General features: G+C 45.7%; 3 protein-coding genes across 15 annotated transcripts in view; 1 reads left to right on the top strand and 2 right to left on the bottom strand.

The window, feature by feature from the left end:
• Positions 1 to 1,146: 1,146 nt before the first annotated feature.
• Positions 1,147 to 9,528, bottom strand: tsr2 (TSR2 ribosome maturation factor). 2 transcript variants are annotated; one of them, XM_061835277.1, is made up of 6 exons: positions 9,336 to 9,519; positions 7,344 to 7,434; positions 6,684 to 6,775; positions 4,662 to 4,820; positions 2,923 to 3,041; positions 1,147 to 2,839 (listed from the first exon to the last, which is right to left on the bottom strand). In XM_061835277.1, the coding sequence occupies exons 1-5, from the start codon at positions 9,411 to 9,413 to the stop codon at positions 2,952 to 2,954; spliced, it is 510 nt and encodes a 169-aa protein (XP_061691261.1). In that variant the 5' UTR covers positions 9,414 to 9,519; the 3' UTR covers positions 1,147 to 2,839; positions 2,923 to 2,951. The 2 variants fall into 2 exon arrangements, with proteins under 2 accessions (XP_061691261.1, XP_061691262.1); XM_061835278.1 differs by lacking the exon at positions 1,147 to 2,839 and having other exon boundaries at positions 2,919 to 3,041; positions 9,336 to 9,528.
• Positions 9,529 to 12,750: 3,222 nt separating this feature from the next.
• stard15 (StAR-related lipid transfer (START) domain containing 15) overlaps positions 12,751 to 27,512 on the bottom strand; it is a 21,932-nt gene continuing 7,170 nt past the window's right edge. Inside the window, exons 1-10 of one of the 12 annotated variants that reach the window (XM_061834421.1) lie at positions 21,067 to 21,945; positions 20,630 to 20,894; positions 20,261 to 20,360; positions 19,276 to 19,454; positions 18,553 to 18,657; positions 17,909 to 18,056; positions 17,218 to 17,321; positions 16,958 to 17,075; positions 16,792 to 16,844; positions 12,751 to 14,189 (exon numbers count right to left, since the gene is read on the bottom strand). In XM_061834421.1, coding sequence (XP_061690405.1) covers positions 13,968 to 14,189; positions 16,792 to 16,844; positions 16,958 to 17,075; positions 17,218 to 17,321; positions 17,909 to 18,056; positions 18,553 to 18,657; positions 19,276 to 19,454; positions 20,261 to 20,360; positions 20,630 to 20,794 — 1,194 coding nt within the window. In that variant the 5' untranslated portion in view covers positions 20,795 to 20,894; positions 21,067 to 21,945 and the 3' untranslated portion in view covers positions 12,751 to 13,967. The other 11 variants (XM_061834424.1, XM_061834422.1, XM_061834425.1 and 8 more) reach the window with 11 other exon arrangements.
• tgfbi (transforming growth factor, beta-induced) overlaps positions 22,059 to 27,512 on the top strand; it is an 8,907-nt gene continuing 3,453 nt past the window's right edge. Inside the window, exons 1-6 of the mRNA XM_061834420.1 lie at positions 22,059 to 22,306; positions 22,844 to 22,942; positions 25,421 to 25,485; positions 25,711 to 25,868; positions 27,055 to 27,219; positions 27,291 to 27,437. Of these exons, the coding sequence (XP_061690404.1) occupies positions 22,185 to 22,306; positions 22,844 to 22,942; positions 25,421 to 25,485; positions 25,711 to 25,868; positions 27,055 to 27,219; positions 27,291 to 27,437 (756 nt within the window). The 5' untranslated portion in view covers positions 22,059 to 22,184. The remainder of the gene's footprint in view (positions 22,307 to 22,843; positions 22,943 to 25,420; positions 25,486 to 25,710; positions 25,869 to 27,054; positions 27,220 to 27,290; positions 27,438 to 27,512) is intronic.

The raw sequence follows: 27,512 nt of genomic DNA, 5'->3' as shown, positions 1-27,512 counted from the left end.
TTAATGTTCAATAAAGGAAAAAAAAAAAAAAAAAAAAAAAAAAAAAATCATCGCACTTCACTTATTACCTGTGCTCTCTGACCTCTTCGAAACTTTGAAAACGGTGGATACACTAACACATGGTCCGAACAACTTTACATCACGAAACCACAAACCAACAGGTTGCCACGACCAAGAAAATAAAAAGGCACCTCACCTTGACCAAGTTGACTGGACTATTCTTCTTTCATTGAACAAGTCAGCGCCAACAAGACCAACAATTTCGAAGCTGCTTCTACTCACAAAAGTCAGTTGTGGACTTCTCTCTGCAATTCATGTCTTCCTCCTCACAATTCATCATTTTCGACGTAGTAGGTGTCCATTCCTTGGCCTGGACACAAGCTGAGCTCGCATTAAGTAAAGTAGTGGTGGCTGACCCGGAAGGGGTTGACATGTTAGCAGCTGGGACCGATTACCGGGCACCTGAGCTAAATGAGAGCCCCGCCTAGCAAAAAATAGACCAATGAAACGTTGGAGCACTGGACAAGTACATGGAAAAGGGCAAGTTCAGTTCAAGTTCGAATCAGGGTTCCACTGGTTTTTTCCCTCTCTCCCTCTTTGGGGCTTCCTTTGCTATTTTGTGCCCCCCCCCCCCCTCCATCTTTACATATAGACGTCCTTTTTTTTCTTTTGAGTTTTATCATTTTAATCGAACCCCTCTATCTCTCTCACACACACAGTATAACTACAAAATAAGGTCAGATGCAATGCAGATTTTTGCGTCCCCCCCCCCCCCACTACCTGGAAAACTCGTGATTGGCCAACTTTCTTTACCATCACAGTGTGATCAAGTGAGAGTACTTGGAGGAAAGATTGGTGAATAGTTTTCATTTATAAGGGGCAATATTTATTTCTGAAACAGAATTATTTGAGGTCTTTACACGCAATGGAAGTCTTTCGTTTGAATGATATTTTCAAGTACATTTAGATAAATATTCCCCAAAAAGTTTGGGTTCTGCAGCTTTTGCCATAAATGTACAATTTTTCCACAATCAGTTTGCATTTATTCTTGTGTATTATTTTTGTGTTTATAAGCACAGGTATTTTTTTTTTTTAACTCTTTACACAATGGACTGCAAGAATCAATTTTGCAATATGGTTTAATCCTTACTGGACACATTCACAAATAACACACGGGCCACGCATGCCTGTCATGCAATTGTCCGTCAGGTAAAAAGGCAACCAATTTACGACAGAAGGCCTTGATAGCTCCTTACTGAAGAAAACATTTCATTCAAGATCAATGACAATGTGATAGGCAGCACGGTGGTTCAGCTGGTAAAGCGTTGGGCTCACAGGTCTGAGGTCATGGGTTCAATCCCACACCCGCCTGTGTGGAGTTTGCATGTTCTTCACGTGCCTGTGTGGCTTTCCTCCAGGCACTCCGGTTTCCTCCCAAATCCCAAAAACATGCAACATTAATTGGGCACTAAATTGCCCCGAGGTGTGATTGTGAGTCTCGATGTGTCCTGAGATTGGCTGGCGACCAGTTCAAGGTGTCCCCCGCCCTCCTGCCCGTTGACATCGGGGATAGGCTCCAGCAGTCCCCGTGAACCTCGTGAGGATAGGCGGCAAAGAAGATGGACGGACAATGTGATATTATGTCAAGTTTCGTTGGTCCCAATATATGTTGGGAGAAGCTGTGGCTAACCCTAAAGCTACGTGGGGTGTGTTTGACGTCACTTCCTGTCACAACGAAGCGCACACACTCTCCAGGAGGGTCAGAGCTGTCCCTCCCTCTGATCTAAAAAAAAAATTAAAAAAACAAGACTGGATGGATGGATGGCTCACTGGCCACCAAAACTGAAGTCACCGTCCGCCATCTTTATACTCCCAAAACAACCATGCCAGCCTGTGCAGCGACAACAATTAACAACGTTAATCGCCAGTTTGGTGGCTGTGAGAAAACATTGCACAGGTAAGTTAGAAAGATTTACTTTGACACTGTAAGAGTTTCACACTGGTCTGGTGAAAGGGCCATGCATTGCACTCCTTCCAATACAAGGGGAGGCGGGTGGGGTCCTAACACACCCTTAATTTAATTAATTTAGGATTCTTTGCAAAAACCGGCTGCACTCAAAGGACACCCTTTTCTGAGGTCTGGCAGTGGATCTAAAACGTGTGGAGCAGTGTGAGAAAATCAACAGATTGAAGGGCTGGTCTGTTGTGAGAACAGCAGCGCAATTTCAGCGGTAACTTGAGATGAAAATTACTTTGAAGGTGGCAGAGGGGCTGAAATGCTGTGACTTGCGGAGACTTTTGGAAGCTCTTCAACTCCAATACTGAAGATGGCGACTTTAGTGGTTCAAGTGAACTGGAGGAGGAATAAAAACAATGGCTATTGTGTTAAGTTTGAGCTGCTTTTACTATAGGGTTACAGACACTGTTTGGAAATAAATGAATGCGTTATTTTACAAAGTACAGTTGTGTACAGTATATAACCGCACCATACGGTCCGGCCTAGCTAATGTACGGGAGAAGAAAATGAAATGATAAAAAAAGAGCATACACGGCGTCTTAACCACTGCGCTCTGTCGTCTGGAAAATACAGTAATATGTTACCAGGTCAGGCACAGCCCAAACAAAACTCTGTCGAGGTAACGTAGCTTTTGTAGACAAAGAAGCCCATACACTACAAGCTACCTTGCACAAACTCAGCTGCTTGCTCGACTCGTGTTTTTTTTTTGTTTGTTTACAATGTCTGCTTTTGGTGAGATTCTTCATTCTGTTTCAGCATTCATGGTGAGTTCAGAGAGCAGACACAAAATGACCAATGGGAATCACAGACTTTTTCTTTCCCCTGAAAAGAACAGTACAAAAATGTGAATGTTGAAACAATATTTAATAGTCTTGTGGTGAACGATGACTTCACAGAAGCATCACCTGTCTTCAGTCAAAGGTCATCTCTTGCATCACTTCCTCTTTCCGACCAGCGTCCACCCGTCGTCGTCTTCATGAGGATGATTTGTTCTGTTGACTGACATACTTTCACACTCCATCATCTAAATATGTATGCAGAGAAACAGAAACGCACATATAACAAAGCGCCACAAACACTGTGACCCAATTTTTGGAAATCTTTCTGAGCAACGTCATCGTTGTCGCTTGAGTTGGAAAGTGGTCCCATAAACGACAACTTCAGCATTAAATGCTGCTGGCTCATTTTCACCTGACATGCCCAAAAACGTCTCCAACTTCTGCTTTTTCCTAAATCTCTGGTGCTACCTAAAACAATTTGCACATGCTTCTAATCGAAACATAAAAATACTGTTAAAATGATTCACACAACATTTTGTTTGTTTTGTTTTTTAAATGAACATGTGCCAACATTTCGAGACAAACCTTTGATGAAAAGTAGTTTACACTCACTGTAAATGTGCTTGTATCACAATCACCAAATTTGACCGAGAGAAGACTGATTTGCATGTATGTAGTAGTTCGGTTTCACCGGATGACAAGATTTTTGTTTCTGCAGCTCTAACAGGCCTCGACGTGGCTTTTTGCAAACTCTGCAAAAGTGGTCTGCCATGTGGCTTTTCGTAACAAGTTGCTTTCATCTGGTCACACGACTATGAAGGTGTGATTGGTGGAGTGTGTTAGCAGCGATGTACCGTCTGGAAGGATCCTTCGATGTCCGCAAAGGAACACTGGATCTTTGGCTTACTGACCACAGGATTCTGTCCCAGTGGTTCCATTTCCGAGTAATTGAAACCCGGATGGTGTGCGGGACCTTCAGTGCCCCTGAAATTGCTTCATATTGTTCCCGAGATTTGTGCGATGACAAAATCCGGTCTCAAAGGCGTGCAGAAATTTCCGTCGACTATAGACTATATCTAGTTGAAACTTGTCAACCTCACGCACCAGCTCGGGCTCCTTCCCTGCCAGAGAGGTGACATTCCATGTCCCCAGAGCTAGTTTCTGTAGTCAGGGATCGGCTCGCTAAGGTCCCCGCCTTGGCTACCGCCCAGCTCGCATTGCACCCGACCCCTATGGCCCCTCTCACACGTGGTGAGCCCGTGGGAAGGGAGACCCGTGTTACCCTTTCAGGCTGTGCCCGGCCGGACGCCCCCCCCCCCCCCCCGACCGCCAGGAGCTCGCCTTTAAGCCCCACTTTCGGGCCTAGCTCCAGATGAGGGCCACGGCGACCTGCGTCCAGGCAAGAGAAACCTGAATCCATTATTCTGATTCGTCATAGGGGTTTATGGAGCTGTACTTTGTCTGGTCCATTACCGAGAACCAGCCCCAGACAACTTAGCTCCGAGGATCTTCAGGATACAGGACACCCCCTCCACACAATAAGGTTACGGCTCGAGGAGGGACGGTGTCGGTTAATCATACCGAAACCCTTCCCTAGATACTTCATGAGGAGCTGCACGAAGCCCTTTAATACAAATTGAAATGAAAAACGTAACTTCACATCAGTGGCATTAAACGATCAGGTTTTTGCAGAGCTGATTTTATGACCGTGGCAATAAATGAGTTCATGAAGCTAGTGGTGTGCTCGTTGACCTGTACTGCCTCCCCGATGGCAAAAGCATGAAAAGGTGATGACATTGAAAAGTGTCTGAACTGATGGTCCTGGACTCTAGTGCGATAACATCGTTGACAACGTGTGACCTGACCGGTGTTTCGTCATCACTGTCCGAGTCCGACTGCGTGGGCGGAGCTGTGACTTTTGCCCTGGGCATCTTGTTCTGTGTCAGCAATTGGATGGAGTGTGAGAGTTGCTGCAGTGCCCCCTGCTGCCACTGACAGAACATCTGCATCAGTTGGACACACACCTGTGTAAACACGCAAAGTACAAAACATACAGCACGCCTTGTGCATTTGTTGTGTCGTACAACTCCACAGTGTGTATTAATTGTGTGCTATTAATCCGAACCGTGTGGATTCATTTTGCAGTGTGAAATGTGCATTACTTGTAAACTATTAACTCTGCAGTATTAGTCGAGTACTATGAATGCCGCTGTGTATTGCCTGCTATTAACTCAGTGTGCATCAGCTGAATATTACCAACTCTGCTGCGTGTATTAGTGATGTTCTATTAACTCAGCTGTTTGTATTTGTCGAGTCCTATTAAATCAGTTGAGTAGGTTAGTTGTAAACTAAACTCAGAGTGTACCAGTTTTGTACTGTTCAGTCATTTGTCTGCATTGGGTACTGCTAACTCTACAGCGTGTATTTGTTGTGTTCTATTTATAAGAATACATTATTTTTACGTGCCTTTCCAGACCCTCAAGGACACTAGGTCCAACAATTCAACTAGAAAAGTAAAATGATACAGAGAGAATAAAACAAATATAACGACACAAATACACAGCGGTGAGATTACAGTGAGTAGGTGATAATGACCAGGTGGGATCTGAATTCGGGTCTATAGGTGGTGAAATAAACCGAGGTGCAGAGGTCTGATGGGAAAGGGCTCTCGAGCTGGGGAGCAGCGCGACTACGCGATCATGGTGCTAAGACAGAGAAGGTGGGACGGTGAGGAGGAGGGGGGGGATCTGAGGGTCCGGATGTGGAGCAAGTCAAACAAGTATGGAGGGGCTGAGCTTGTGGATGCCTTTTAAAGTGCAGAGGAGGAGTTTGAACTCCGTTTGAAATTTGACCGGCGGCCAATGAAGTTACCGGATGAGGTGGTCACTGCGATGATGCGTGCACAAGCAATCCGGACCAATTACAACTTATTGAGGGAGGCCGAAGAGCAAGGAGTTAGAATAGTCGAGACAAAAAGGTGACAAGATACTGTAAACCAAGACAGAGCCAGTATGCGGGTCAGGGAGGCCCGGAGTAGGTAAGTGGGTGCTGTTTAGGATGACAACCAATTACGTGACCCATCAACTGCGATGCGTAGATTTTGAATCGTGTCATGTACGTCCAACTTTGGTTTGATCAATGTTTGGTTGGAAGTGAACCAAGGATTCATTTCTGATAAGCAAAAGGTAAGGGAGAAGGGAGGAACTGAAATCTGGACTTTGCAGTTGAGGTCGAGCTGGGTGTCAGCCACAAATAATTGGAATAGCCAAGTGAGGCGAGGGGAAGGAAGTACTGTTGATGTTTTAAAGTAGCACACCTGATGGACTGGTTTGAGTTTAGATAAGGATTTGAGCGAGACATACTGAATCTGCATGCACTCTTTGCGGTATCAGCGGAACCAGTCTTGGCAAGCGTGGGTCATACCGGTGGAGGAGAGTCTATGAAGGATTATGATGTCAAAGGATGCACATGCACATCACACACGCACTCACTCACTCACACGCACGCACGCACACGCGCGCACACACACACACACACACACTCTAAGGAGGGCGAGGACTGCAAGTGAACCAGAGTCAAGTGCGACAGGGAGGTCGCCTTTGACTTTTGATTGTGTCAGTAACTCAAATTAGAAAGTTTCTGGATGAAACGTGTTCAACAAACCAGAACTGGTCAGTTGCTGCCGTCGAACCTTTGCCAGTTACCAGGATGGTTGGCAATGTTCCCGTAGACATTGCCCACACACATTTAACTCAGGTGTGTGTATTAGTTGTGAAGAACTCAGTTTTTGTAAGTAACATTTGTGAGGATTGTTACTTAGTTTATCAAAATAATTACAACAAACATGACAATAATTGGGATGATGATGAGGATGGAGGTGCACGTACCTGAGGTAAACTCCCATCATCCACCACAGTATGAAACTCTTGATCCATGAGGGTGCTAATGAAATCTTCAACTTCATCCTGCTGCAAATCAGCTGATCACATGAAACAAACCAGTCCGTTCGTACGTACATTTTCTCTCAGCTTTTCCCCCACAATGCCTTTTACTTTTCACTTTGCCTTCTCCGTATAGTCGCCCGACGCCAAAGGTGAACAAATGAACATAATTTTCATTATTCTTTACATTATGTACTTTGTTTTTTTGCCACGGAACGGACCCTTCTGCTTACGAAAGATTCACATGACAAAACAATTTCCAGAACTAATCCATTTCCTAAGAACCACTGTACTTGTTTCTATCTGTTAACAGTCACTAGTGTGTTTTGTCAATCTATTGTGCAGAGTTTCTGTGCCAGCCCAATGAAGGACAGTCAGACTCCACTTCAACCCTCCGAAAGGGGCCAGCACAGGCCATTGCACCCAATGTATGGGGAATCTGACAGAGGACGCCACCCGTCCCCAAGGTTAGGGCGGTCTGGCAGCCCCACAGAGAGGCCCCAACACGCAGGCAACAGGCTACCAAAAGAGGGACACGGAGCCCAACTATTCCTACCGATTGACTTTTTCTTTTCTTTGGTTGTCGTTGACAGCTGATTTATTTACCATTGTCCTGGAAATACTGCTGGACAACATCCACCAGCCAATCAGCTTTTTGCTGTCCGTACACGCCTCCAAAGCCGTTATCCAGCGCAATCTGAAAGCATGGAAACTATGGTAACACACGTTCTCATGTTCTGAGAAACCATGGTAACACACGTCATCTTGCAACAACATCACTCCAACTTACAATAAGCACAATCAGGATTTGAGTCACTGCCAAAATCCTCATTCATCATTTTATTCCACGAAAAATCAAATTGTCCAAGGATTCAAGTGAATACTTTGTGTTTAACTGTTGTAAATATTCAAAGTCATATACAGCATCTTTTTATTTTCACGTGAATATTTACATTTATTTGTGTACTTGTATATGTATTTTGTAAATAAAATATAGGTATGTAAGTACTGGCACATCCGAAATCCATCCATCGATTTTCTTAGTCGCTTATCCTCACAAGGGTACTGAAGGAGTACTGAAGCCTTGTCCCAGCTGGGTGAACCCCGAACTGGTTGGCAGCCAATCGCAGGGCACATCGAGACAAACAGCAGCACTCACAATCACACTGACGGGGCAATTTCGAGTGTCCAATTAATGTTGCATGTTTTTGGGATGTGGGAGGAAACCGGAGTGCCCACCCGGAGAAAAGCCACGCAGGCACGAGGAGACACACGTGCGGGACCAGGATTGAACTCTGAATTGTGAGGCCAATGGCTTTACAGAAGGTCCACCGTGCCGCCCACATACTAAATATGCAAGATATTTTTACATTTAGTTTGTTGTTCTTTGAAAGAAGACCACTTTTTGTTAACCACACGAAAACCGACTGTTCCGCTAGGCATAGCATTATGCACACCACCGAGTACCATACAAAAATAAAATGGGGAGGTGTGTGCAATTGAAGACACTGCAGAAATGGGTAAATCCAATGAGACTGTAAAGAGATGTCACAGTTTAAGTGAATGCACAGAAATAAGTGGCAAAACTAAAGTGAATGCTTCAACTGGTGACCAATAGACCGGTTCTGCTTCTTGATTTTTTTTTTTTAATTATTATTCTCCTAATAGTAGTAGAATTGCTGTTATAGTTACTTGTATTAGTTCACTTCTAGTATGTTGTTGTTTTCATCTCTTTCCCACTTTTGTCAACACCACCCAATGACGTAGACTAAAAACGAGAATGCACACAGACCCCTTTCAAGTAATAATTCTGCTTCGACTTCCGGTCAGGGCAAAACATTGCTTTGGGTACTATTTCATGAGAAAGTTGACATCCTTTGATAGCCTTAAAATTGTACATTGCGTTGGAATATGTTGGGTTTAGCTTCTTTGGTGTCAATATGGTTAATTCTTGTTGCACTGTCAGCTGTCAAAACTGTGCAGGCGGTGACAAAGAGGTAACTTTTCCCCATTAAGAATTTTTCAGCTTAACCTTTAAAATTAATGATTATAATTTTGAATGTGGGAAAATATATCATTCCAATATTATGAATGACTGTACCTCCTATGTTTTTGTCAATGTAGCTTTCAAACCTTCCTGGGCATGCTGCAAATGTTTACATTGTATTCATGTTTATAGGAATCCAAAACATCCCAAGTAAATAGATATATATCGCATCGTATTCCATACGATGCTTTTTGCCCTGACCGGAAGTCAGAGTCTGTCGACCACGGCGGAACCAATCTTGGATGCAGAGTACGCAGTCGAGTTTTTATTCTCCGTAATTGACGCCAACTGTTTGTTTCTGAATGGGCTCATTTCGAAACAAAAAAGATTGTCTTTCCTTCCTCTAGAGATCGGAGAATTCGCCACTTACTGATCATAATAATGACAATCAACGTTCGTAACCCTACATGTACTAGCCAACAAGAGAATGTGAGCAGAAATATTGAACACCGTAACGAGCGTGCTCATCTCTCCGTCGGGGAATGCGTGTGAATGACAGCACGTTATCGAAGTGTATGTATATAAACGTGTAAAATACATTCGCTGTTTACCTGCAGAACGGGCCACGTGTGGAGAGCTGCCCTCACGCCATCCGTGAAAAGCGCACGCGAATCTGCGGTATCCGCCATGTTGCCTTTGGCAGACGTGAGCAGTAGATCTCGATGCGCTGACTTGCCTCAGACATCAATAGTCGATCTACTAGTGCAATCAGGCGGCACATTGTTCTGAGTTCTGAGGTCCCGGGTTCCACCTGTGTGGAATTTGCATGTTGTCCCCGGGCCTGCGTGGGTTTCCTCCCGGTACTCCGGTTTCCTCCCACATCCAGAAAACATGCAACATTAATTGGACACTCTAAATCGCCCCAAGCAGTGATTGTGAGTTCAGCTGTTTGTCTCGATGTGCCCTGCGATTGGCTGCCAACCAGTTCAGGGTGTACCAGGCCTCCTGCCCTTTATAAAACGATGGGTGTTTTTTGTTTTGTTTTGTTTTCGTCAACTTCAAGCGTCAACAATTACTCACAATACTCTCAATAGCCACTAGGGCGCATACTTTCCCCACAAGTTTCCATCCCTCCATTTTCTTTGCAGTCATGCTTATCCTCACGAGGGTCGCGTACTGTTGGGGGCCTATCCCGGATAGAGCCGGGTGAAGCCCTGGACAGCAATTAATTGCAGGGCACATAGAAACAAACAATGGAGTGTTCGCCAGTCAACGGAGAGCCACATTCCGGCTAATAATTGACAAGTTTGAGCAATCGCTCTCTTAAGTTTAAGTACAGCTTGCTGCATAAAAAGACACTTTGGTCTCCACATACCACCATGTGACCAACATTAAAATACAGTTGCATAGTTACAGTACAGAGGTCATCAAAATGGGATCAATCCACTCTCTCATACACAGTTTGAATGAACATTAATTGAAATGTATCTAATGTGGATATTTTTTTAAAATTCCAAACGGATTCTATGAAGACACACTTTACATTAGTTAAATAAAAAAAGTCTAAACAAATGTTTGGGGAAAAAACAGGTCTGAAATTCAAATGGAAATATATTGAATTAAAAGGTTAAATATTATCATGGTATTTAACAACTTAATCGACCGCCCACCCCCACACCCCAATGTAACCCACTGCAGCATCATTATGCACATTTTCAACTTTTAATTTGGTGATTGTACCACCTGATAAAGTACCACACTTTGAGAACCATGGGTTCAAAGATACAATCAACCAAATGAAGAAGCATAATTTGTAGAATATGGAATGCAGCCCTATGGGGGCACAAACCAGTGCAATCTGTAGGCCGGTCCCAAGCCCGGATAAATGCAGAGGGTTGCGTCAGGAAGGGCATCCGGCGTAAAAACTGTGCCAAACAAATATGAGCGTTCATCTAAAGAATCCCATACCGGATCGGTCGTGGCCCGGGTTAACAACGCCCGCCCCCGGCACTGCTAACCTGCAGGGCGTCGATGGAAATTCAGCTACTGTGGGTCGAAGACAAAGAAGAGTTGGAAACGGGATCCGTCGTCAGAAGAAAAAGAGGAATGCACAGAGCCTACAACTGAGTGTAGGGACTTTGAATGTTGGGACCATGACAGGAAAAGCTCAAGAGTTGGTTGACATGATGATTAGGAGAAAGGTTGATATTCTGTGCATCCAAGAGAGCAGGTGGAAAGGAAGTAAGGCTAGAAGTTTAGGAGCAGGGTTTAAATTATTCTACCACGGAGTAGATGGGAAGAGAAATGGAGTAGGGGTTATTTTAAAGGAAGAAGTGGCTAAGAATGTCTTGGAGGTAGGATGTGGCCTCGAGTTGAAAGCGAAATTCTGCAAGGAACGAGATGAAGTAGTTCTGAGCATCCCAGACAGCGAGAGTTGTGATTGGTGCAGATTGTAATGGACATATTGGTAAAAGAAACAGGGGCGATGAAGACGTGATGGGTAAGTACGGCATCCAGGAAAGGAACTTTGAGGGACAGATGGTGGTGGACTTTGCAAAAAGGATGGAGGTGGCTGTAGTGAACAATTATTTCCAGAAGAGGGAGGAATATATAGTGACCTACAAGAGCGGAGGTAGAAGCACGCAGGTGGATTATATTTTGTGCAGACGATGTAATCTGAAGGAGGTTACTGACTGTAAAGTAGTGGTAGGGGGGGAGAGTCCAGCTCGACAGCCTAGGATAGTGGTGTGTAGGATGAGTCTGGCGGTGGGTAGGAAGATTAAGAAGACAGAGGTAGAGCAGAGAACCATGCGGCGGAGGCTGAGAAAGGAAGAAGGTTGTGCAGCCTGGGCTTTCGGAAACAGGTGAGACAGGCTCTCGATGGACAGCAGAAGCTCCCGGAAGACTGGACGACGACAGCCAAGGTAATCAGAGAGACGGGCTGGAGACTACTTGCTGTGTCTTTTGGTAAGGGGAAGGAAAGGGGAGAAGGAGACTTGGTGGTGGAACCCCAAAATACAAGGCAAGACATTAGCGAAGAAGAAGTGGGATACTGAGAGGACTGAGGAGAGGCGAAAGGAGTACATCGAGATGCGACGTAGGGCAAAGGTAGAGGTGGCAAAGGCGAAACAAGAGGCGTATGAAGACATGTACACCAGGTTGGACACGAAAGAAGGAGAAAAGGATCTCTACAGGTTGGCCAGACAGAGGGATGGAGATGGGAAGGATCTGTAGCAGGTAAGGGTGATTAAGGATAGAGATGAAAATGTGTTGACTGGTGCTGGTAGTGTGCTAAATAGATGGAAAAAATACTTTGAGAAGTTGATGAATGAAGAAAATGAGAGAGAAGGAAGAGTTGAAGAGGCAAGAGTGAAGGACCAGGAAGTGGAAATGATTACTAAGGGGGAAGTCAGAAAGGCACTACAAAGGATGAAAAATGGAAAGGCAGTTGGTCCTGATGACATACCGGTAGAGGTATGGAAGCAATTTGGAGAGATGGCTGTGGAGTTTTTGACCAACTTATTCAACAGAATACTAGCGGGCGAAAAGATGCCTGAAGAATGGAGGAAAAGTGTTCTAGTTCCCATTTTTAAGAACAAAGGGGATGTTCAGAGCTGTGGGAACTATAGAGGAATAAAGTTGATGAGCCACACAATGAAGTTATGGGAAAGAGTAGTGGAGGCTAGACTCAGGACAGAAGTAAGTATCTGCGAGCAACAGTATGGTTTCGTGCCTAGAAAGAGTACCACAGATGCATTATTTGCCTTGAGGATGCTTGTGGAAAAGTACAGAGAAGGTCAGAAGGAGCTACCTTGTGTCTTTGTGGATCTAGAGAAAGCCTATGACAGAGTACCAAGAGAGGAACTGTGGTACTGCATGCGTAAATCTGGTGTGGCAGAGAAGTATGTTAAAATAGTACAGGACGTGTATGATGGCAGCAGAACAATGGTGAGGTGTGCCTTAGGTGTGACAGAGGAATTGAAGGTGGAGGTGGGACTGCATCAGGGATCAGCTCTGAGCCCCTTCCTGTTTGCAGTGGTAATGGATAGGCTGACAGATGAGGTTAGACTGGAATCCCCTTGGACCATGATGTTCGCAGATGATATTGTCATGTGCAGTGAAAGCAGGGAGCACGCAGAGGAACAATTGGAAAGATGGAGACATGCACTGGAAAGGAGAGGAATGAAGATTAGCCGAAGTAAAACAGAATATCTGTGCGTGAATGACAAAAGTGGAGGGGGAAGAGTGAGGCTACAGGGAGAAGAGATAGCGAGGCTGGACGACTTCAAATATTTAGGGTCAATCCTCAATCCAGAGCAACGGTGAGTGTGGTAAGGAAGTGACGAAATGGGTCCAAGCAGGTTGGAACAGCTGGCGAAAGGTGTCTGGTGTGTTATGTGACAGAAGAGTCTCTGCTAGGATGAAGGGCAAAGTTTACAAAACAGCGGTGAGGGCGGCCATGATGTACGGATTAGAGACAGTGGCACTGAAGAAACAACAGGAAGCAGAAATGAAGATGTTGAGGTTCTCGCTCGCAGTGAGCAGGTTGGATAGGATTAGAAATGAGCTCATTAGAGGGAGGGACAGCCAAAGTTGGATGTTTTGGAGACATGGTGAGAGAGAGCAGAGTTCGATGGTTTGGACATGTTCAGATGCGAGAGAGGGAGTATCATGGTGGAAGGGTGCTGAGGATGCAGCTCCCAGGCAAAAGAGCGAGAGAGAGGAAGACCAAAGAGAAGGTTTATGGATGTGGTGAGGGAAGACATGAGGGCGGTTGGGGTGTTAAGAGAGGAAGACGCAGGAGAAGGTTCGGCTTAGATGGAAAAAGATGACGCGCTGTGGCAACCCCTAACGGGACAAGCCGAAAGGAAAAGAAGAAGAAGAATTTGTAGAATATGGAAGGAGAAACCACAACAGAACACACACAGGTAGTCTGGAGCTGAGATTCAAACCACAAACCTCAGAAATGGGAGGCAGACGTGCTTACCACTAGGTGGTCGTACTCAAGGTCATATAATAGCGTACATTACATAAGCAACGCGCACACGTGCTTGTGGAGTTTTTGCGCTTTTGACAACTCGTTACAATGTTTTTTGTTTTTTTTTTAACTTTAGGAGCAAACAAAAAATGATTCTGGACAGAAAATGACATTCATTATGATGAGCATAATCAGGATGACTTTGATAGTTTTCCACTCAGCCAAACAAAAGAGGGTAAAACAGAAAGTTACAAAGTGGACGTGTTCAAGTCTCGTCGTCGTCGTCGTCGCTCTGCTTGGCCTTGTCCTCACTCAAGCTGCTCTCGTCGATGTTTTCCAACGAGTCGGCGCCTTGCGGCGTCAGCTCTGACAAACGGACGCACGGCAACGTGTTTTGCTCCGGAAACACCCACGGCTTCAAATTGGGATCGTGCTTCCGCTTCCATTCGGGATACTTCTGAGATGCCTTGTAGATCCTCCTCATTGCCTGAGAAGGAGCCACACAGACGTACGTCACGCTTGCTTCAACCTAACCCGTCGTCACGTTTTTCCCTTCCAACTGAATAAATAGACCTTCTTTTTGCCCTAAGCTGACATACACGCACTTGTGGTGGGTGAAAGCTGAGGCATTACTGATGGCATCAGTAGAAAACAAACCCTCATGTGTCCTTTGAACAGGGCGGTTGCAGCATTAAGAGAGCTTGGAAAATGGCTGCAATGGTGATTTCAGTCATTATCATTTCACTGTGTGAAATGTCAGTTGAAAGATGAGGTAAACTGCTTGGAAGGAACACAGAACACGTTTTTTGTTGTTGTTGTTGTTTTTTATAGCATGGCTTGATTTTGTTTATGCAGAGGCTGGTAAAAACCATTCCAGGGGTAAAATGCATCTTTTTTTTTTTTTTATTAAAAGTTTTAACGTGCGCTTGAGTACAGTGATAGTGACTTCTCACTCCCATCTCTAAAGGTGAAATTCATCAAAAACTCAAAATAAAATAAGATAACCATAAACGAAAAAAACTAATGAAATAGCACATTTGCATCCATCCATTTTCTGCGCTGCTTATCCTCACAAGGGTCACGTGGGTGCTTGAGCCTGTCCCAGCTATCTTCAGGCAGGAGGCAGCGTACCCCATGAACTAGTCAACAGCCAGTCGCACTCACAATCACACCGACTGGGCGATTGAGAGTCTACAATAATTGCATGATTTTTGGGATGTAGGAGAAAACGAGAGCCCTCGGAGAAAGGGCACACGGACAGGCATGTCAGGATCTGAACCCCGGTCCTCAGAACTGTGATGCAGACGCGCAAACAGTCACCCACCGTGCGGCCAAAATACCACACTTGAACTTTACTAGTTCAATTGTATACAGAAAACATAATGTGAAGCAAAGCAAGACAAAGACAGACGGGCAAGACCAGAAAGGCAAGAGCCGTTTAAGCAGTAACCTCTTTTGTACTACTCGAATCTCCTTCCGCGCTAAAGCCGCTGGTGTCCTCATAACTTCTCACATCCACACATCGCAGTTGTGGCCGCAGCACCGATTCTGGACGTGATCAGTACTGAGGATTGGATCACAGCGGTTGCTACTGTGTCGGATTAAAATCATGCAGCCGACCTCTCGCCAGCGCGGATGCCCCAATCTAGGCAATCCCCCAGGACACAAAAGATGAGGAATTACAAGGACCACAAAATAGGCAAGCCACTAAGACACCCGAGCCAAGGAATCACCAAAACCAGAGCACAGCAATACCGCCGGGAGCCCAGAAACTGTGACCTGCCAGAATCGCCAAAGCGCTCAGGCACACCACTTCGGCTCCAAAGAACTCGGGAACTTGATTCAGAGTACCGTCTGCCTCAACCGTGGCTGCCATTCTGCACCGCTGCACTGCTCCGATCGCATCCAACCATACAGTATTTATTAATTGTTGTTGTCCTTAACGGAATGTTCCTTCTTGTGATGCAAACAAACGACTGATTCTGAATCGGCTAAACCTCCCGATGATGCTGTGCCATGCGCCTGAGGAACGCCGACATGTCTCTCCGGTGTAGAGGTCATTGCACTCGTCACCACATTGGCCCAGCGAGCCGTTTCTCCAAAAGACAATTGATTCCTATCGTGAAGAGTCGTTTCACAAACCACGGCAGGCAACGGCAACAACACCCGATTGTTGACCACCACCAGGGAACAGCCTGCATAAGTAAATAAATCAATGAATTAAGAAACGGGCAGACTCCATCCATCCATTCGTTTTCTTGGCCGCTTATCCTCACAAGGGTCACAGGGTGTCTCGAACCTATCCCAGCTGTCAATGGGCAGGAGGCGGGGTACGCCCTGAACTGGTTGCCGGCCAATCGCGGGGCACATCGACAGAGAGAGCCGCACCTCGGGCTAATTTAGAGGGTCCAATTCAACGTTGCATGTTTTTGGGATGTGGGAGGAAACCAGAGTGCCCGGAGGAAAGCCGCGCAGGGTTAGGGTTAGAGAACATGCAAAGTCCACACTGGCGGGTTAGGGTTAGGGTTGGAACCCGGGAACTCAAAAACGGTAAGGCCATCGCATTCCAGCTGAGCCACTGTTCCACCGGGGAGACTCGGCAATGATGATTTGGGATTTAAGTGCTCACATTAGGAGGAGGTAGGCTAGCCACAATGTTTTGTGAAATTACGCAAGGACAACCAAAGCAAAACCGATTTGTAAGAAATGTTACCCACATAGTCAGCGATGGAGACTGGCTTCCCAATAGCTCCCCGGACAAGTGCTAACTATTTCCTGACGTCGACAACATCTGCTCCATTTTTCCTGCTGAGTTTGCTGGATTATTCTGGATTGATTGTTTTAAGGAAATGGAAAAAAGAATCTAAAGCCTTTCTGTCCATTTGGCGGCATAAGCCCCAACAAAAGTTCTTGTCATGGTCTTCACTGAGCAGTCAGCAGTCATCATTGACTTTCTCCCACCTCGAGGTGCCCTGGTGTCTATTGTCAAGAAATATATTGGAATGTACTGTCTGAACTCAACACTGCAGATCCCCTCAAAGAACTCATTTTATCCTTCGGTTATCATTGGGTAACCTCATATACCGTACCTTCGGAGCCACAAACTGAGCGACTCTGTTCACCACCCACTTTGGTAAAGAACCTACAGACAAAGAAAAAGAAAAACCTCATTCAGTTTCCGTGTTGGTCCCCACACGTCGCCCTTCTCCATTTTGAGTCCCCGCCGGGATGAGATATGGATGTTTGTGTTGTCACCTCTCGGGTCCAGGTGGCTGAGGTAGTACAGAGATGAGCTGTCAGCTCCGTCGGACTGGATGAAGTACCCGGTGAGCAGAGAGACGGCGCGGACAAAGTCCTTCTTTGGAGGATGTTGCTGCAGAGACATTCAATCAGTCATGTAGTGTAAATGATACGCTGAAAGAAGAAATGACAATTGTGCTTCTGTGCTGAATGTCTTTGATGGGACGACACACGTGCAGTAGACTGTTTGTACTTTGAGATTGATGAATATTTACTGCGTGTTTGACCGAGTAGTTGATGATCAGGAAGTCGTTGCCAAGCGGAAGCCATGACCTCAACGTCACAAAGTCTCGATTCTTCAGTGGACTGGGACACCTCCCTTTGATCGAGAACATTCATCCTTTCACTGCTTATTCATCAACCGTCCATCCATTTTCAAAGCCGCATTAGCGTGACGGAAAACTGAGCTGGAGTTGATTGATCCGAGCCAAATTTGGGCCAGATCGACATGGGCTGATCCTGGACTGCTCAAAGGACAAGTCCTCACACTCGTGTTCACAACCAAGGACAATTTAGAGTCTTCAGTGAACCCAACAAACGTGGTTTTGGAATCCAGGAAGAAGACGGAACACCTGGACATAAACCAGGCGAATGCGGGGAGAACATGCAAACGACCGACGTGCTGGTGCGGGGCTTCTGCGTGTATTCCGGCAAACGTGCAAATTTCACAAAAGACAACAAAAACAAACATTAGACTGGGACGCTCTCTTCGTTGGTACCCGCTATTAGCATTAGCCCGTCTTTGAGATTTGTCCACCTAAAAGAGAAGTGGGACAAAAAAGGCCACAACGTCAATGTAGTTCAACGGTGTCTTTTAGTCCAGTGTGAGCACTTGTCATTAGTTTGGGCAATTCCAGCATCCATCCGTCCAGCTCTATAAAGCCAAAAGAGTGATCGACAGCTTACAGGAGTAATAGCCGACGTCAGCGTTGACAGTCAGCCGGCCGATGTCGTACGTGTCCATCATGTTGCTGTCCCACTTCTTGCGGTAGTTTGTGTCGTGTAAGACGTCGTACAGTGTCTCAGCCCTCACGTCCTTACACACGATTTTCATCTGGATGACATCAGGAGAACGAAGAAGAATCATGACGACTTCTTGAGAACATCGTGAGAACGTAACGATGGCACAATGAGCGTATTGAGAGAACGTCGTCTCGACAGACGCTATCGGCAGAACATCATCGCGGGGCGTGTGAAGGTGATCTGTTTTTTCCATCCATCGTGTAACTGGACCTGCATCCTCATTCAAAATTGACAACTAAGCTTTGCGATGTGCGTTAGCAGCTGCTTGCGTGTTTGTGTTTGCATGTTCACATCTACGTTTGATTGTGTTTATGTTCTCATCGAGGTTAGTGTGATTGTTTCTATTTATGTGTGTTTTTCTCTGTCAGTATCGAACGTTTGGTATGATGACAAAGAAGAAACTTAGCGGAATGCATGAATGGAATGGAAGACAGGGTTTGAACATAAAGAAACTGATTGTGCTTTGTTTGATGTTGATCGAATGGAGCGCTGAAAAGAGTGTGTGCTGAAATGATCCCGCCGATCACCTTAATCTTCTGGACGCTGTTGTCCCCGTCATCGGGACAGCACCACACGGCGACCCCTCCCTTGTGGTAGCGCCGGGTCCAGCCTTGGGCACTGAGGCACTGATCCTTAAAGGATGAGAAGTCCGAGTCGTCAGGAATGTGAACGGCCATTTTGGGAGGACTGACAAGGTTTTCCGCCCCGTTGTCGCGCGAGCTGGAACACAGGTGTCTATTTCAGGTGACCCGACGTCACTGGTCATGTGAGCCCGCTCGCCACCAATCTGCCGGTGTGGCAACAAAAGCTGCCTAATGGCTGGAGCGTTTTTGTTGCCAGGGAGATTTCATGTGTGCAGGACACACGTTCAGCTACTTTCCCACTCCGTTGTCAAATATGCGGAAGAGGCTTCTGGTCCCATCAGCCACAAGTCTAACGTCAGCGCTTTCAGTACTCAGGTTTGTGTGCAGCGCAAAAGTGGATCACTGCAGAGATCATTGCAGTTGTCAAATTCCAAATCTGCCAAAGGATTAAGAGCAGTGAACTAAGCCTTAAGAACAGGCTTACTGGGCGCTTTACAAATCATTTGATCAAAACGTCAAAGACACGCAAAAATTATTGCTTTTATGCTGCCTTGGTTTTCTGTGTGGTAGCACACGTCGCCCATGCTGAATGAGCCAGGCTTAAAGTACTGTTTTCAAAAAGTTAGCCATGGTTTCAAATTAGAGTTAGGGTTTAACCTTTCTCACCTTATCATGTGGAGGGGTTTGGATGTCCCAATGATCCTTGGAGCTAAGTCGGGGCGCTCGATGACTATCGGCTAACCCGGACGCCTCCCTTGCGAGGCGCTCCGGACTTGGGCCGGGAACACCTCGGGATTCCGCCGGGAGAGGTAGACCAAGTGGTTTTGCTAAGCACATCCCTGTGCCTAACCGCAAATATGTTCACAGATATCCGGGATATGACAAAATTCTTAGAGATGAAATATCATGCAAGGGATGTGGTCCTGGCAATGTGACAAATTCGACAGCGTGTGAAGAATCTACACACAAACGTATCTACTACACCAGTAGTTTAGTTAAGTGGGTTACAGTTAGAAGGTTGGTTTAACTTTTCTTTACAAGTGTCTTTACAAGCGTCACTAAAGTGTAACCAAGACAACACGCCTACTTGCTTTAAAAGCACATTCGTAGCGTCCGATCATCTTGTTGATATTTTCGCACAAAATAAAAAAAGTCTCAGAACATTCAGCCCACATCATCATCAATATTTGGCTATCTTGTTCTCAGGTGACATTTTCCTCCCACATTCCAAATACATGCCAGCTTCACTGAACATGTATTTGAACCATATTGAGCGGCTTCTTGGATCAGCAGCCGTGCGACGAGGTTGCAAATTAATCAGCGTTTTGCCTATCGGGCGGGCATGCAAACACCCCCAGACTCCGAGTTCTGAGGAAATGTCTCAGTTTTTCAACATTTTGAAACCTCGCGGTATCTATCCATCCATCCATTTTCAGTGCCGCTTAACCTCACCAGGGTTGCGGGCATGCCAGAGCCAATCCCAGCTATATTTGTGTGAGATGCGGAGACCACCCTTTACTGGTTGCCGGGCAATCGCAGAACACATAGAAAGAAACAATTATTTACACACACATTCACACCTACAGGACATTTACAGTCTTCAATCAACCTGCCGAGCATGTTTTTGGGATGTGGGAGAAAACCGGATCACCTGGAGAAACGTGGAGACACCATACAGCCAGGAGCGGGATTTGAACGCCATTCCTCAGAACTGAAAGGCAGATGTGCTCATCCACGGACGGGGGCCAACCCTAGTTTAGAGAGAGAGAGAGAGAGAGAGAGAGCGAGACGTTACACAGATTTTTTTTCACTCGTTTAAATATTTGAATTTGATCTGTTCACACTCTATTTCCATAGTCTTACGTGTCAAATACATAAGACTTTGTTTTTCACTTTCTGGGGAGTTCAACGTTTATGTCCTTGAAATGTGAGCGGGATTCTGCATTGTTGGACTTGTGGAGCACTCTACTGCAAAGTTTGCTTTTCGTGTGGAAAAAGGTCACACCTGAGGTGCAATTACAATTCTCAAGATCCGCTTGGAGTCTGTGGTGGTTTTTGGATTTTGGACAACAGGAAATATGTTGTCAGCCTCAAGTGGAGTCAGCAGGAGACATGTTGACTTTTTCTCAACGCCGAACCAAAAGTTTCTTTTTGGCCGCAAACGTGCACGTGTGCTCAACCTCATGTGGGATGCAATTCACGCCAGGAAAATCCCGAAAGCTTCTCCATCATCTCCTTTTCCGACAAACCACCTCACACATGTTGCGTGTCTGTCGTCACGGTGGCTGCACAGCACAACACAACACAACACAACACAACATGACAACCGTAGCCTAAGTGAAAACCTCAAACACACGACAACAGATGAATAAAGGTATGCGTGCGTGTTTCATCGCTTGATGTCCGGTGTCGGGAAGAAGACTTTGGGAATGTCGGTTGTCACTATTGCAAACTTACCCTTTTGAAATGCAACTATTTCAATGAGCTTCTCAAGGTCCGTGTTCATATTCCAAGCCGCTTATCCTCACAAGGGTCACGGAGTTGTGGAGCATATCCCAGCTAAATTCGGGCGAAAGGCGGCGTACACCCTGATCCGGTCGATTGAAAGAACTAATTGCTTTCCTGTGAAATGATCTGAGCTTTTGCTAGACTTAACTACAATTGTAATTAAGGACAATTTAATTCCACATTTTCTAGCATCAATGTATCCAGGCATCCATTTTCTTAGCCACTTATCCTCACAAGGGTCACGGGAGAGGCGTCATCGGCCAGGAGGCGGGGTACACCTTGAACTGGTCGCCAGCCAATTGCACGCACGTGGAGACAGACAACAGTCATGCACACAATCGCACCTCGGGGCAATTTGGAGTCTCCAATTAATGTTGGATGTTTTTGGGATGTCTGAGGAGAAAAGCCACAGGGAGAACATGCAAACTCCACACAGGCGGGGGCAGGGATTTGAACCCACGACCTCAGAACTGTGAGGCCAACACCACTCTCCCCCCACCCATCAATGTAATGGATGACAATTATTATATCACATTGCGATTAAATTGCATCTTCTCACATAAAATTAGCTACTCCCAGCACTATTTATGTAATACAGGGTCATATAAACAGAACATATATATATAATTATAGATCATATAATAATATATATATTTGTATGACATTCAATGAGAATTCCAAACAAGTTAACAAGTAAAGAAAGGCCACATTTAATCAATTCAAATGAATGAAGTCAAATGTGACAAACAGAATTGATGATCAATTAAACGAAATATGATTATTTGCTAAGTGACTGCACAAAGTGGAAGGGAAAAGTCTCCGCCCATTGAGCGACCCCCCCCCCCCCCACCTCTTGCATAAAAGTGAGCAGAACAGCAGCCGTGCAAGAACAGGAAAGAAAGAAAGAGAGAGAGAGAGAAGAGAGAGAGAGAGAGAGAGAGAGAGAGAGAGAGAGAGAGAGAGAGAGAGAGAGAAAGAGAGAGAGAGAGAGAGACGGGAAGCTGAGAGGCCTTAAGGCAAAGAAGAATCCTTAAGCGGGAGACAAGTTTTGGAGAAGCTCGGCCAGAATGAAGTCGCGTTTGCTGTTTGCGTTTTTTCTCTTCTTGTTCTCGGGGAGCCGCAAAAGTTTGGCCCGCTCGCCTTACCAGGCCGTCCTGCAGCACAGCCGCGTCCGCGGACGCCAGCAAGGGTGAGCAACATTCCGGCGTCGCCCAACTTGGAACGAACCACTCAGTCGCTCGCATTCTAGCCAAGCGCCACTAACGCCGCGATCATAATGATGATGATGATGATGACGACGACGACGACTGCTAGCAATGAACGTTTCCTCGAGCCGTTGAAGGTCCCGAGTGACGATGACGAGGAAAATGAAGCTGATTTGCAAAGGTTCATCTTGAAAGTGAAAATGTTTTTGTTGAAAGCAGAAGATACTCAAAGTTACTCAAAAGAGCCAAACGGGATCAATTGTGGAAAAAAACCTGAACTATTAGCGCATCGGGCACGACTGCCTTGATTCCTTTCCTAATTGTGAGTGCGAATGTTTGGTTTTGTTTTGTTTTTGTTTGGCTCTATGTGCCCTGCGGTTGGCTGGCGACCCCGCCTCCTGCCCGTAGATAGTTGGGATAGGTTCCGGCACTCCCGTTATCCTTATGAGGATTAGCGGCTCAGATCACCGACGGACGGATGAAGAAAGGTGAAAGGCTGTTTTGTGTGTCGCCCCCTGCAGGCCGAATGTGTGCGCCATCCAGCAAGTGCGAGGGAGCGACAAGAAATATTTAGCCAACTGCAAGCAGTGGTACCATCGCAAGATCTGCAACCAGCCCACGTGAGTGCGCCGCTCACTTGACTTCCCTCAAATGCTGCTCAAATGCTAAACATTTAGACGCACACACAGAAATTAACAAGATATGGACACGCACTGCTGTCAAATAGCATCACATAACCGTAACAAGCGCTGTCAGAAAAAGCTTTCCGGAAACTGAAGTCTTCCCGCTCTACCCGAATTTAAAAAAAAAAAAAAAAAAAAAAACAGTCCAAACAAAAGAGATATCAGCGAGTCGGAAAGTGGTGAAATAATAACAGGACTGACCAAAGCAAATGAAAAAGAACTCTGACGTAAGAAGTGGACGAAGGAGGGCAGGTGAGATGATGGCAAAGCTTCAAACCCGCGACAAAGTAGTTAAGCAACAACATCGTGACACCAATCTGTCCAGCCAAGTAGTTTTGCGCCAAATATTGGTACCAAAATCAAACGGAGGTATTTTGGTGTAAAAAATAAATAAATAAATAAATAAATAAGATGGTACCATTTTTATTTATTCATTTTTACGTCAGGTACTTGGAAACAAACAAGAACAAAAAATCTGCAACAGCACTATCTTAAATGCCGCAACAACAAAAAAGCCATCAGTCGGGGACCCCCGCAGCTGGAAAATGTTCACGCTTGCCAGCAAAAAATATATGTGTAGTAAGCGTATCCCGCACGGCGTAAACATTGAAAATCCTCCGATTCATTGTTCTTGTCAGTTTTTGCTTTAAAAATCGACACATCCAATATGGCCGACTGTCGTAGCACTGGGGCAACCTGACCCAATGAGAACAAAATTAGAAGAAACCCTATCAGCTGCCCCCTTCCACTTATGACTGCCCTGGTGGTCTCGTCTTGTCTTATCGTATTTTTTTTTTTTTTTTTACCAGAGACTCATCTGGAAAAGTCGTTTTATTGATGAGGTCACGTGACTGAAGACCTGAAGCAGCTCGTCCCTTTCCTGCCTGCTTGCTTCCATTTGCAGGCTAACACACACACACAATGCTCCAAAATGATGTATCGGTCCGAGTAAATCCATTTTGTGCATGCAATACTTTTCTTGTCTTTGTGTGAACATTTTATTCTTCATTCTTCCTGCTACAACAAGTTCCGCTTCAAAAAAAAGTCTTCAAGGACTTCCTGTATGGATGTGCTGGAAATAATTGCGCAAGGAGACCCCGAATGAAGAATGTCGCAAAGCTGAGTCGTCTCCCAGGTCAAAGTTGAAAAGACTCGGCCCACATTTCGTTCAGTTCAGTTGCAAGTGAAGACGAAGACTCCTTTTGCTCACGTTGAAAGTGTTCTGAAGTTGTGATGATTTTCCTTTTTCTTCTTCTCTTGGCCTTCCCAACCAGGAAGTTTTTTTTTTTTCCTGACTTGTTCCTATGATGACATTCAGTTGCCTATCCTTGGTGACTCCGAGGGGGGGGGGGGGGGGGATCTTTACGAGGCAAATTTATCACTGACATCTCAACAGGAAGTGGAGAGGCGAGGTTTCACACAGTTTCAACTGTGGCAGCTGGATTGGATCGTTACGCTGATCTGCTTTCATTCATCTTCTCACCGCAAATAGACACACACACACATTCTAAGTGGGAACAAAACCAAAAAAAACATGGTGGAAAAAAACATTTACAACTTTTACAAGCAAGAAAGAATTTCCGTGCGCGCTGAGCTCAAGGAGGTGGTCCGTCCTTGTGTGGAAAAGTTTGAAAAGTTTCATCCCACCTTAAGTTCCTCTCACACAAACATCCCAGCCCAACATCAGCAAGCAGACATCTGCGCGTAATTGGGAAGACAGCATGACTCCTTGCGTTATTGTTGTGTTGTCTTTGGTTGATGAGAATTTTTCGAAACTGATAGATTTTTTTTTTTTTTTTTTAATCTGAAAACTCCCACACATGAAGACTAAAATATATATATATATATATATATATAGACATTTAACAGGTTTGGGGCGTATCTTGGACAAAAAAAAAAAAAACTCAGAGGCAGAAACCGTGCATGATCAAAAAAATTGAACAAGACTTGAGGATAGGCGCGGTGGCCAGAAGTGGGAATGTTACAAAACAGCGACGTTAAGAAGTACGTAAACAAGACTGAATACTGTCTGGAGAAGCCACATTTATTTTGAAATCGGGGAAGATGTTTGGATTTATTCACGGTCATTTCTGCATTCCTAAATCAGGTCAATTCTGGATTGGTTGCATTCTCTAGCATGCCATGACTCGCCTAGAAGCACACATGTAAAGAGGATTGGTTGAAAATAATTGGACGCGTTCAGTATCTCAGATTCTCAGCCCCAACCTGTTCCTGACATGAAAATCTGGACAAAAACCACTCTTAACACACATCAGACCAAAGTCTTCGTTTGATGCCATTTGTTGAGAAATTGGGACAAATCCAGTCTGATTGTCTTGATGTGTAACAGGCCCTACGTGCCCTGTGGTCTATGTGTGGTTGCTCATGTCGTCGTCAATGTGTGGTCCGGCACAGGGTGGTGACCTACGAGTGTTGTCCGGGTTACGAGAAGATTCCTGGAGAGAGAGGCTGTCCTGCAGGTAGGACGTTTTTGACCGCTAACCCTCAGATCCAGTCAGTCACCTGTGTACTTTCACCCTTTGACACGGTCTTCATTGAACTCTTCAGCCATCTGAAATCACCTTGTGGGCGTTGGGTTTGCTTTCATTTTCATTCTGTGATCGATAGTCTAGCGTTCCAGTTTCAACGCATACCGGGCAAGATGGAGGCCATTTATTGAGGGGTCATTGGTGTGGTGTGTGCAGCTCTGCCTCTGGTGAATATTTACAACACAGTGGGGGCGGTGGGCGCCTCCACCACCAAGATGTACGCTGACAGAGCCCAACTCAGGGAGGAGATCGAAGGCCCCGGAAGTTTCACCTTCTTCGCGCCCAGCAACCAGGCCTGGGCTGCCTTGCCCACGGTACACTGCGTGTCTTCGGGTCTCAAAACATTTTTTGCCTTCCTTTGTAATTTGTTCTCATCGGCACTACGTTGCAAATGATAGTTTTCTGAGTTTCCCAAGTGTACCATTTCCAAAAAAAAAAAACCTTCCGTACCTTTTTAAAAAGCAACCGGCGTGACTGGTTAGCTCATCGGGCTCACAGTTTTGAGGACCCAGGTTCAATTCCAGCCTCGCTGATCTCAGAATTCCCTCCCAGAGTTGCTTTTACAATATCAACTGAACCACCTCCTCTACGATACTTTGCTTGCGGATCGCGTGCCGCGTGGAATGCCTCTGCGTTACATATTTGCTGCTATGGATATACATGGATGGAAAGTCATGTCGTGAACCGCATCCTCCACTGATCTCAACCCTACCAATAATGTTTGGAGCATCCTCAAACAAACGGGTATGGAGGGTGTGAGGCAGAAGGAAAAGATTTACACCCATGGGTGGGAGGCAAGGGAACATCCAAACAGGAGCTCTCGGGGGGCAATTCTGACATCAGGCAGAGAAATTCAAGCAAAACAAGATGAGAGAACTGTGAAGCTGCTGCCAAAGAAGGGCTCCTATCGATCGCAGAACATGACTTGACTTGTTCTGATGCGTTTGATTGAAAAGTCCTAGCTTTTGACTTTCAGTACATCTTACAAGTGACTCTTTTAAAACGGCTGACATTGGCGTCACCTCTGTTGGCAACATTTTCCGTTTTTTTTGTGCAGCATAATAGCTCAATGCTATTTCGCCGTGTTTGCTTTGGACTCTGCACTCCATTATTAGATCGGAGTAAGTGGACCTCAGAGCCCTACTTGGCTTGACTCGCATTAGCATTTCTCCACTCGCGTATTCCAAGACCTCCCCCATTTAGTGAATTAGACACCGGTAGCAAAACTTTCAAATCTACTCTACTACTAAATTGACTGGAAACCGGTGTTCAGAGTTCTTTGCTCTGGTCACAACTTGAGGTGCAGCATTAGCATTAGCACAATCATTTGGAACTTAGTGTCTTGGGTCACCCTGGTGATGTGACTCAGCGTTTGTCCAAGTGGAGTTATATAATGCAAAAGTTGTTCTATCCCAAAATACGAGAGTCAGCCACAAATAACGTCGACTGCTCACGTGTGTGTGTGTGTGTGTGTGTGTGTGTGTGTGTGCGCGCGCGCAGGAGATTTTGGACGCACTTGTCAGCAACGTGAATATCGAGCTCCTCAATGCTCTCCACTATCACATGATCAATCGCCGGCTGACATCGGAGGAGCTGAAGCACGGCTCATCTTTCTCGTCAATGTACCAGGACTTCCACGTGCACTTGCACCACTACACTAACGGGGTAACACGCAGACACACGAACGCACTTGCTCGCAAAAAGCTGCAGGGAAGACAAATGCCTTTTGCGTTCAGATCGTGACCGTCAACTGCGCCCGCCTGATAAAAACAGACCAGCACGCCACCAATGGCATCGTGCACGTGGTGGACCGCGTCATCACGGCCATTACCAACAACGTGCACATGCTGATCGACGTTGACGACGACCTGGAGACACTGCGCGTGAGTCCCGAGCTCTCGTTCGACGATTGGCACGCGTGCGCACCCCGGACGCCAGACCACAACGAGACGGGACGA

Source organism: Syngnathoides biaculeatus, chromosome 11 (genome assembly GCF_019802595.1).
Source record: "Syngnathoides biaculeatus isolate LvHL_M chromosome 11, ASM1980259v1, whole genome shotgun sequence".
Classification (NCBI taxonomy): domain Eukaryota; kingdom Metazoa; phylum Chordata; class Actinopteri; order Syngnathiformes; family Syngnathidae; genus Syngnathoides; species Syngnathoides biaculeatus.
The sequence above is the reverse complement of the archived record's forward strand: the minus strand, read 5'-3'. Positions and strand labels throughout refer to the sequence as shown.

What these genes read in the sequence shown, in the direction of transcription:
- tsr2 (XM_061835278.1), bottom strand. Translation starts at nt 9,413, where the DNA reads ATGGCGGATACCGCAGATTCGCGTGCGCTTTTCACGGATGGCGTGAGG. An exon ending in ACACGTGGCCCGTTCTGCAG is followed by an intron (nt 7,435 to 9,335) that starts GTAAACAGCGAA and finishes CCATGCTTTCAG; the next exon opens with ATTGCGCTGGATAACGGCTT. An exon ending in GCAGTATTTCCAGGACAATG is followed by an intron (nt 6,776 to 7,343) that starts GTAAATAAATCA and finishes TCATGTGATCAG; the next exon opens with CTGATTTGCAGCAGGATGAA.